At 40.9% G+C, this 11,383-nt stretch overlaps 2 protein-coding genes across 4 annotated transcripts; both read left to right on the forward strand.

Annotated features, from left to right (window-relative positions):
- Nucleotides 1–2,789: 2,789 nt before the first annotated feature.
- Nucleotides 2,790–3,464, forward strand: LOC308088852 (charged multivesicular body protein 4b-like; the record flags this gene model as incomplete). The annotated part of the gene is made up of 1 exon (XM_080433439.1): nt 2,790–3,464. One exon carries the CDS (start codon nt 2,790–2,792, stop codon nt 3,462–3,464), a length of 675 nt encoding a protein of 224 aa, XP_080289565.1.
- Nucleotides 3,465–6,223: 2,759 nt separating this feature from the next.
- Nucleotides 6,224–10,403, forward strand: LOC308088376 (tumor necrosis factor ligand superfamily member 6-like). Of its 3 annotated transcripts, none has more exons than XM_080432808.1 (5): nt 6,224–6,392; nt 7,558–7,754; nt 9,271–9,304; nt 9,397–9,468; nt 9,666–10,403. In XM_080432808.1, the coding sequence occupies exons 1-5, from the start codon at nt 6,296–6,298 to the stop codon at nt 10,052–10,054; spliced, it is 789 nt and encodes a 262-aa protein (XP_080288934.1). In that variant the 5' UTR covers nt 6,224–6,295; the 3' UTR covers nt 10,055–10,403. The 3 variants fall into 3 exon arrangements, with proteins under 3 accessions (XP_080288934.1, XP_080288936.1, XP_080288935.1); XM_080432810.1 differs by having other exon boundaries at nt 6,252–6,392; nt 7,563–7,754; XM_080432809.1 differs by having other exon boundaries at nt 6,273–6,396; nt 7,560–7,754.
- Nucleotides 10,404–11,383: the final 980 nt, after the last annotated feature.

Consider the following 11,383-nt stretch of genomic DNA (forward strand, 5'->3'; position numbering starts at 1 on the left):
TTTACAATGATTGTGCATTACATTCACACACATTCATACACTGATGGCAGAGGAAACCATGCAAGGCATGGGCTCATCATCAGGAGCAATTAGGGGTTCAGTGTCTTGCTCAAGGACACTTCGACACTAACTCTGGGGGAGCCCGGGATTGAACTGTGTTCGCTCTACCTCCTAAAAAAATATATGAATATTTTTTAATTATATTATTTCAAATTGTTAACCTACATAATTTGGCCACGGATCCCTAATTTGAAAAGATTGTGCGCGAGCGACCCCCATTTTTGTTGTTGGATTAATGATGGATTAATAATGGGATAGTGAAGCATAACCACTTGTGTCTAACCTGGTGTCTATAGTCTAGGCAGGTTATTATAAGCAAAATTGCCATAAACCCGTAAAGAAAAAACTTCAAAGATTCTAACATTTCCAAACATTTCCAATGTTTTAAAAAGAATTACCAGATAGACACATGAAATGAAAATAAAATAAAATAATAAAACATTCGAGAGCATACATTATTTACGTCTGTCTTTCCTTGTTTATTAATTTAGATTATTTTAATGAACATTAGGGAAAATAGCCATTTTCAGTAAAAGACAGAGGTTTTTCATCTTTCCATCTGCTAGAGGCTGAGAAATAATATCTTAAATGTTGACAATTCTGTCAAGTTTTTCAGAACACTCTTAGGTTTTAGGAGGTCATTTACAAAAATGCCTTATGGATTTAGAAGGTGTATCCGGTCTCAGGTTCTGTTTTTTTTCCACTGCAGAATGTTCTTAAAAACAAAGCAAAACCAGTATTGAAGTACAATGCTGGAAGAGAGTGCTTGCTGCTTAGAAAGCTTTCAGGAGCCTCCCTGAATACAGACGATGGTCCTGGTTGATCTAATTTTGTTAGACTTGATGGACTTGCCCCGTGGGTTTATTATTATTAATAATAATAATAATAATAATAATAATAATAATAATAATAATAATTGTAATAATAATAATAATGACAACAATTTAGACATATTTGATCCCGCAGAAGAAATTCCGTAAACATTTTTACCCAGTTGATTGCTGGTACATTTACTTTCCTTGAGTATTTCCATTAAACTTCTACTCCACTACAACTCAGGCAAATATTGTACATTTTACTCCATTACAATAATTTTAAAATGTAGGAACATTAACCACTTAACACCTCACTTCCACTGAACTCTGTGTGATGTAAAACTCTCAAATCTTAACTGTGGTGGTGGTTATGACCATGTCACATTACTGATGTCATAGTACTGACGTCATGACTCCAAAAACCCGGATGGTTACGGACGACCAGACAAAGCTTATCCATGCATCGCAAAGTGGCATGTGGCTTTTCATCAGTATTTGTTATTTTCAATGCGTCATCCACCATTGTAAAAATGTGCTCTTCTATTCTATTAAAATTGTTAGTTCAGTCAGACAACTCCTGGACCTCACCAACTATTATCTCTGTTGCTATCAAGTTCCCATATTTCTTACCAGAGCATTTGACGGCACTGAGCTGTGTATAACTCCATATTTGGGCAAGATTGATAACGCAAGATTTGACACAGTTCGGCTTAAAAGAGCACTACTCACTGTCTCATTTGTGTTAGGCTATGATGCGAAGCCTGCCGATCGGTGGTGTACATTTACTTGAGTATTTGTATTTGGATACTTTAGACATTCACTCCATTACATTTCAATGCCAAATATTGTAATGGAGACTCCACCACTTTTCTAGGAAGGAAAGTACATTATGAATTAAACACTTAAGATCTATTTTGAATAGTGAAAATAGCAGATCTAAAAAAAATGTGCTTGAGTACAGTACCCAAATAAATGTACACCACTGCTCGGCAGGTTTCGCGTCATACAATCAAATCGATAAACAAATATGGACGGTGTTCCCCGTCATCCAATTCACGTAGCACAACGGAGAGTGAGAGAAATAGTTGGTGAGGTCTGTTTTTAGCTAGTCTCAAGATGGATCATCAGGACTGCCATCTTCACGTGTTGCATCTCCTGTATCTATGCATCCATACTCGTCCACTTGATAGTTGCACCTCCCACAAAGGCCACAGCAGAAACAGAAACAACAGCCGCAGGTTATGAAAGCACATAAGATAGTACATATAGCCACAAGGGCCTTGAACCAGCACTTGGACGCAATGTCCACCACCCCAAACTGCTCCGCCACATAGACGCCCATGGAGCCACACTCGTCATAGACCTTCCGTTTGTTGTGATCACTGAGGATGCTGTTGGCGTTGCTGATCTCCTTGAACATCTCGGCAGCTTCTGGGTTGTCCGGGTTCTTATCGGGATGATGCCTCAACGCCAGTTTCCTATATGCCTTCTTGATGTCTTCCGGAGATGCTCCCTTCTCCAGGTCCAAGATCTCATATAAATTGTCCTCTTTCAAGTTTCTATACATTCTTCAAGGTTTACACACAATAAAGTTTCACTGCAAGAAACCAGTGTACTGGCGCTCTTTTAAGCTGAAGCTACGTCAAAATCTGGCGTCATCAGCTTTGCGTGACGTAGTGCTCTGATCAGCGCTCGATTTTCAGGCCTGAGATCATAGATGACTGACATCATCTGGCCTCCAGTCTGTGTATGTGCCCGCGGTTTTGCCCAAAATATGGAGATAGCTGACGTCATATTTGTTTATGTGACATTCAGACAGTGCAAAAGAGTTGCTTATAAGAGCTACTCATAAGATAAACGACAATTCAGGCCAACGGCGAACAGGTTTTTGTATTTTTTTGCATTGTCGCAGAGATGCCTCTGTTCGGTAAGAAGATATGGGGATCAAAGGGAGGAAAGGAACATAGCCAACAACCAGAGGCTATTCGGAAACTCAAAGAGACAGAGGTCTTGCTAACGAAGAAACAGGAATATCTAGAGAAAAAGATTCAAGAGGAACTACTTACCGCAAAGAAAAACGGCACGAAAAACAAGCGGGTGGCTCTGCAGGCCTTGAGAAGAAAGAAGAGGTACGAGAAGCAGCTGGACCAGGTCGATGGCCAGCTGTCCACCATCGAGTTTCAGAGAGAGGCGCTGGAGAACGCCAACACCAACACCGAAGTGCTCAAGAACATGGGCATCGCCGCCAAGGCCATGAAGTCTGCCCACGAAAACCTGGACGTCGACAAGGTGGACGACCTAATGCAAGACATCACGGAGCAGCAGGAGCTGGCGCAGGAGATCTCCGACGTCATCTCCAAACCTGTGGGCTTCGGAGAGGAACTCGACGAGGACGAGCTGCTGGCCGAGTTGAAAGAGCTGGAACAGGAAGAGCTGGACAATAACCTGCTGGAGATCGGTGTGACAGAGGACGTCCCACTTCCCCAAGTGCCTTCCACCTCTTTGCCTTCCAGGCCTGCCAAGAAAGAGAAGGATGAGGACGAGGAGGATGCAATGGAGAATCTACAGCAGTGGTCAATGGGCATGTAGACCAGTTGTTCTCAAACCTTTTTAATGGACCCCCCCCCCCCCCCCCCACCCCCTCCCAATTTTGGTGTGCATTATGCTACGGACCCCCACAACTCTGAAAGAGTGTACAAATGGAAAATTGTACTCTTGGAATTTTACTTTGGCTCTTAACTGCCCCCACCCTTCCCTGGACCACACTTCGAAAACCACCGATTTAGACACATCACATACTTTACGGAACGAGAATATAGTTTTGAGGTGGACTTTGAGCTATTGGATATTGAGCCTGGTTCATTTGTGTCATCTTCTAACACTAAAAACAAGAATTACAGGTTTTCCCAGCTGGTACCCATGTAAATCTGCTATTTAGATTTTCTTTGGAGATGTTCCCACCTAAATTTTATTTAAATATGATTTTATAATAGATTAAATTGATTAGTTTGATTAAGTGCTACTTCTAAACTCCTATCACCTTGCTTTCCCTGAGATCACTATACACACTTCTATGCTGTATATAAGTATTTCAATTAAAGGGAGGCTCCTGTGACTCAGTTCAAAGGCAGAGAGTCAAGAAGATTTTTCCTTTTTTTTAAAAAACTCTTTTACCCCCCCAAACACACACACACACACACACACACACACACACACATGAAATATTTATTTATGTCCACATAATGAGAAGTACAGGATGTACAAAGGACATAAACACTGCCAGTGCAGTCAGATGAAGGGAAAACAGTTAGTTACAAAGTGCATGTAAAGCAGAGCAACGTTACATACAAAACAAAAGATGGCATACTTGTCAAACACAGCGGACAACAATCATGGGTAAAGGAAGCAACGCCTCCTCCAAATTGAGCGGCTTCCTATAATAGCTGATATTGAGCACTACCTTGCTAATTGTTTAGCCCTCCTTTTGGAGAGGCCGGCCATTTGCAGGCCTCTTACAACCAACTTGTGCACGTGCCCTAGACTACCAAAGATAAAAACCAAAAGTTTACATCTGTAGCCTAGCTGAGAGATGGTCTGCTCTAGCTGATGATATTTTAGCACTTTGGTTAGGAGGGCTAAGCTGTAATCAAAAGTACAGCCGACCTCGAGAAGGAACACCTCCCTATGGTTTTCATTAACAACAATGACATCAGGGGTGTTAGCTGAAATGTTAGAGAACACAGAATCATCGTTACACAGGTTAAACATGCTCGGCTTCACAGTAGAATGCTTATACAGCATGATGGAGGACCTGAAAATAGAAGTGATATCTTTAGATATCAAATCCACTATTCTGTCATGCCTACTTATGTAGAGTCCCAACCCGATCTCCAGAGATTACCGTAACATTGCACGGAACGAGTGCACTTCATTCCGTGGATAGCCGCCTCGGAACTCCCGAATTGCGTGCATATGGTACGGCGCTGCCTTGTGACAAAACCATTTCGGAGGCGCGCAGTCACAGGCGAATTGTCCCCCCGTGAAGGACCACCGAGGGAGCTAAGGCGACCGAGTTGCCGTCCTGAACGGTGGGACATTCGCCTGTGCCTACTCAGCGCCGTTTGAGTTATGTACCGATAGGCACAGAATCGTAAATTTTATTGTGCGGACTGCTCTGCTTCCGGGTTTTTCCATGTTGCGACTGGTTACGCCCACCGTGGGACTCGCCGTACATATGCACGCAATTTGGGAGTTCCGAGGCGACTATCCACGGAATGAAGTGCACTCGTTCCGTGCAATGTTACGGTATTCTCTGGAGATCAGGCTGAGAGTCCCCTGTATACATGGCACCCATTTAAGATGTGGGACATGGTTTCAGCTATTTGTTCATGACCATGATGTATACAGTGAGGAGCATGGTTGCCTGGAAACCAGATGGAGAGGTTAAGTTTAGATGGTAAAACCTGCAACCTCGCTTTCAGAGTAAAGATAATAATGCATTCGTCTAAAGCAACATTTTTTAGCACAGAGTGCGAGACAGAATGGTCCGCAGCGGGGAGACATGCAGTCTTCCCTTGCAACCTCAGTTCAGTCCAGCTGCCGCTGCCTTTGCTGTTGTGCCCATAAGAGGCGACCTCGGGCATTAGTCAGTGGGAGTTGGTGTTCTGTTCCACACACAGTCATAGATGCTCTGACAGAGATACTGGGGTCAGATATAAAGTCCTCCGAGACAGCCATCGCCTCTGAGTTAGACCCTACCCACTTCAAGGTAACATCAGCCCAACAGCACAGATCGTTTAAGTCCGGCCAGTCTGACCACACACCGAAGCCGGGAGAGCGACTGTCTAGCTTTCCACTAGGTTTCCTCCTGAAGCCTAGGAAGCAAGGATCCGAGCCACATGCCAGGGGGACCTTACGTCGTTTTAGGTCCAGAAATAGAGATGAACGTGCAAGCTCACACACACACACACACACACACACACACACACACACAGCTGTTAGATTGCGCATTATCCGTAGGCACCGCATGGTAGGGAATGGTAGGGACTTTAACTAATTCACTTGTCTTGTTTTCATGCAAATATAACTGTCATTTGTATAACGATTACAGCTCTTGTAGATCAACTAGAGTTTCAGGGCCTTCAAACATAGTCCATAGTGCTGTTGATCAGATAAATGGTCACCGACACCGGCAATTTTAAGTGTTAAACACTGAAGTAACACTGCTGTAGCGCCCCATATGTGTGCATTAGAATAGTGACTAGTGAGAATAGTGACTATTCTCACCCCTGATCAGTGTTTGTGCCAGGTTTATTGCAGATTGGAGCAACGGTGCACCTTGACGTGTGACAAGATGTTGGTGTGGAAAGCACAAATGAGTTGGCCAGATTTACGGAGAATCAAGATGACTGGAACTGCTGATGGAGGGCTCGTCTGAGGACAGCAGAATTCACCAAGCGTTGGATTGTTCACCCACTAATAGGGAACGTGAGCTGGGATTAGACCGTCGTGAGACAGGTTAGTTTTACCCTACTGATGATGTGTTGTTGCAATAGTAATCCCGCTCAGTACGAGAGGAACCGCAGGTTCAGACATTTGTTATTAAAAAATCTATTTTAATAAATCAAAATACAGTAGAGAGACACACACATGCACAATTTATTATTACATTAATCATTTATGAAGTGCTCCCTTGTTTTACCAGTCGGCTGTTATAACATTGCTGAGAATAAAAAAATATTATAGTTTCCCCACTAGGGGGAGACAAAGAGACAAACACTCACCAAGGTGCACCTTGGTGAGTGTTTGTCTCCCTTTGATGACCAAAACACTACAGTTTTGTCCACTTATTGAGACTCACACCTTTGATTGTGTGGTGATGCACACTAAAGAGCTCCTGTTGAGTGATATTTTCTGGTTAAAACGAAATTCGGAATTCAAAACACTAGTTTTGTCCACTTATTGAGACTCACACCTTTGATTGTGTGGTGATGCACACTAAAGAGCTCCTGTTGAGTGATATTTTCTGGTTAAAACGAAATTCGGAATTCTTATAGTAATCATCGCTATAGACAATGTGGTGTTGGTTTAGTAACAAGGGTCTATACCTGTCTCTCCAGCTCTTTAATGAACAGAAAATACATTTTCAAGTGGGTCACCAATTTATTCCATTCAGAATTTATTCAGCTTGAATTTTATATTGTTTACCAGTTCAAATTGTGTTTGCTCAGTTCCCCCCCCCCCCGTCACTTCTAATTTAACTTATTTATCCTTGATGTTGATGAGTTCTATAGCTGATTGGATGGAATCGGTATCCCAACCTGAAAATTAATTTTCTGTTTTACACTAGGCAATTATTCATATTTTGAGTTGATATGTGTCTTAAAACCAACTCATTAACTTGATGACCCGGGCCTTTCTACTAACCACACTAACTGGGGTCATGTCACTGGTCATGTTCACTTAACTACGTCAAAACCTTTTACTCCGTTTAACACAGTGCCCAGTGACAGCAATAAAGAAATCCTGTACAGTCATAAAACAATAATACAACACTATACACATGCACTCAAACACTGACTATGGGGAAGTCTTCATTTCTCGTCGCAGGCCCCGCCCCTTGGATTACACTGCGTCCTTTCCTGAATGATCATTATCTTATTTCCGTCCATGTCCTGTTGAGAGAAGAACACCATGGCCCAGGGTAGCGCCCAGTATTCCTCTGTGTTTGCGTTGGACAGCCATGGGCCCCCCAGGATCGGTCGTCCACCACGGAGTGCCAAGGTGGCTCAGACCCTGCTGTTCTTCCTGGTGAGCATGGCACTGTTTGGCATGGGCATCGAAGCCTATTTCATCTATCGTCTCTACCACCCTGGTCCGGTAAGTATTCAAAAGCGCAAATTACAAAGTAAATTCTCTTTTTAATATCATTTCATTGCTGTATTGAAATTTAGAACATTTACACAAAAAAAAGAGAACAGAAATGTTCAAAAATGAAAAAATAGAAATGGTGAAAAAAACAGATCTACAAGCACACAACGTGTCACAGTGCGACACGTTGTGAGCTTGTGGATCGGCTATTTTCACTATATTTGAAATAGGGCTGAAGTGGTTCATTCATTATACTTTAAGTTTGGGTTCCAAGAGTCCCTTACTAGAAATTTAGTCAAAAGTAAAACCTTTTTTTAATGTGAAAAGCCACGTGCAAAAAAACAACTTAAGTACAGTACTCGAGTAAATGTACTTAGTTACTGCCCACCACTGCTAGTATATGGCTCACTTGCCTGTGATAGGCTACCCCTGATATGACTGTGGCATGCTGTCTTTCTGCGACCCTCCTCGTGGGTCACTTTGGTTCATTGTATTACGCTGCTCTCTTTAGCTTAAGTCTAAAGGCCAATACGTTGGCCTTTAGACTATGTGAATTAACACAGGATTGACCCTGGCAGCATATCAATGGTACAGGTGGGTTACCTGTTTATTAAGCTACTACTATTTCTCAACCACATCTAATGAAACATCAGTTGAATGAGTTTGGGAACAGACCTCATAAGACAAAAGACATAGTGTACAACACATTATTTTTTATGGAGAAAGTAATTGCAACAACTATACAATAACTCAGTAAGTGAAGAAAGTGAACTTGGAAAGACACTGTCTGACAAACCACATATCATTGGTTTGTCAGACACATACCATGAAATCTTAGCCATATGTATTTGTGTACCATACATGGAACTGGATAGAGCTCTCTCATCATTATTCTACTGTACGTATTTGTCTCATCAGTAGGAACTGCACAGTTATGGTGAAGAAAGAGAACTTAGAAAGACACTTGCGGACAAACCACACATCATTTGACTAGACATTTCTAGCAGAAAAAGGAACTGAAATGTCAACCATTGCCATATGAAATTATCAAGTCAAGTGCAATCATCAGTATGTTAATCATAAATAATGTTTTTATTATTTGAATTAGTGGTCTATAATAAGATAAAAAATATGTGTGTGTGTGTGTATATATATATATATATATATATATATATATATATATATATATATATACACATATATATATAGAGTTTGCATGTTCAATATATATATATATATATATATATAGTGGCTCAGTGGCACTAGTGTTTATGCAGACACACTAGTCTAATATTGTTAACATGTGTAGCACACTGGCATAGACACTATGGCATGGTGTCCATTAGTTTACATTTAGTGCTAGTCATTTGGGTTTCTGGTAAAATTATTGACTAGTTATTTTGTATGTCTGACAAAAATAAAATTGATCAAAATGTCCGTCACAAGCTGGCATGGGGATGACCCCTGGCACACACGCACACACACACAGTGCTACATCATAAAGCCTTTTATATTCCCTTTCTAGGCTGAGTCAACATCTGCTTCAAAAGTTATTGAAGGTATGTGTCAGTACTCTGTATTCAATGTTTCTTCCTTGTTCCGTTAATTTGGTTCATCATATACAATAATCTGCATTCTGTTCCCGACACAGAAGCTGTTCCAGCACCAACTAAACGACCAAACCCTGTGGTCCTGCCTTCCAAACCTGTTGCACATCTGACAGGTGAGGTTTTGGATCATTACCTTTCAAGGTTTGGATTATTACCATGGCTGATTGATATTTCGTCACCTTCGTCCCACGATTTCTGATAGATCATTCGTTGATCATTGACCAGAAGGTTCACGACCACACACAATCTGCTATCCGTTTATATAAAGCTAATCTGTTTAGTGTTGACTATTAGCTGCTTTGTTTTACAGCCAGACTAAATCAGGCCCACGGAGTTAAGATCATGTCATGGAGCACGGACACGGAGATCCTCTATGAGATGGAGTACAAAGATGGAAAACTCGTCATTCAAAAGGAGGGCTACTACTATGTCTACTCCAAATTGTTCTTCACAGAACGCAGTGTATTTCACCACAATGTCAAGGTTGATTCACCCCGTTACCCTGGTAAACCTTTAACCCTTCTGGGGTCCAGAAACTACTCCCACAACTCAGGAAAAGGACAGGTACGATCAAACAGCTACTTGGGTGGAGTGTTTCACCTGTTCAAAGGAGACAGGCTCTTTGTTGAAGTGAACAACTCCTCACAGATTGTACAGCACTTGTTCCATGAAAACTATTTTGGTGCATACATGATATAGAACTACATGTGGACATATAGCTTATTGTATCTGCCCTTAATCCCTACAAATAAAACCTACGAGTCAAACAATTTTGGTGATTCCAAGGTTTGTATTGTCACTTTCACTGTACAACATGCGTGGCAACATTGCAGACAGTGGACAGAAATGTACAAATACAATTGTAATCAATGAAAGACTCAGTGCCAAAACAAAAGAGGGAAAACAACTTTATGACGGATGAATATATGGCGGATTTTAGTGATTTGATTTAGAGGAAGTGACTCATTAGATTGGAAAGCCCCTGATGTCCTTTTACAATTTGCTTTATGATGTGCCCGTGTGTTATATCCATAAATGATTGACTGTACTGTATGTGTATCTATTATTCCATGGTCATTACTGAGAGCTACATATTTGCCGTTCCTTATACTTTTTGTTTCCATTTTTGTTTTTGTATTATTTAATAAAATATCAGCATTATAAATAAAATAGTGTGCTGTGAGTGATATATATATATATTTTTTGTTAAAAAGTTTAGTGATTGTAGCTTAGAGTAATCATTGCTATAGAGTTTGTTCAGTAACAGGGGTCTCCCCGTCTCTCCAGCTCTAAATACAGAACCTTTTCAGGTGGGTCACCGATTTCATCCAATTAAGAGAGAAAACCAATTTATTAACTTCAATTTTGTTCCAGTTCCATTATTTTATTTCATGTTTTGTGGAGAGTTCTCTCCTGATTGGACGGAATTGGTATCCCGGCCTGAAAATGTAACCAGTGACCTCCTGACTCATAGGCTGCCTTTCTTCTCATTGAGCTAGATATATGGCCCCCCTGATAGTGTCTGTTGACATCTATAAGTCTTTCCGTCCCTGGTGGACCAAGCCTCTGTTTTGCTAACTACTCTAGATCACTGGTTCCCTAACCATCTACCGATAGAGCAATTGTACGTCTCCTCGGAACAGAAATTGTTGAAAGTAGCCGATCTACAAGCTCACAAAACGTTGCTATCTGAAAAGTTGTGAGATTGTAGATCGTCTATTTTCAAAATGAAGTATGTCATACATTGAAAAAACATACTCTCTGTAGCGGCCCCTGGATTAAGAATGATGACGAAGTGGATGGTCTCAACAGGTGTATTTATTTTCTCTTCAACACAGGATGAAGCTTTGTTCGAACACCGTGAAAACTATAAAATAGAAATAAATACTGTTACGATTATATTAAATAATTTCATAGTTTCATTCAACAATAAAATCAGTGCATTTCAAAGCATCACTTTCAAAGTACAATTCAACAATAAAATAGTTAATTTATAGTTGATATAATTCAGTGAATTAATAACCAATT

This window comes from Gymnoscopelus braueri (genome assembly GCF_963280865.1).
Source record: "Gymnoscopelus braueri genome assembly, chromosome: 7".
NCBI classification, from domain to species: Eukaryota; Metazoa; Chordata; class Actinopteri; order Myctophiformes; family Myctophidae; genus Gymnoscopelus; species Gymnoscopelus braueri.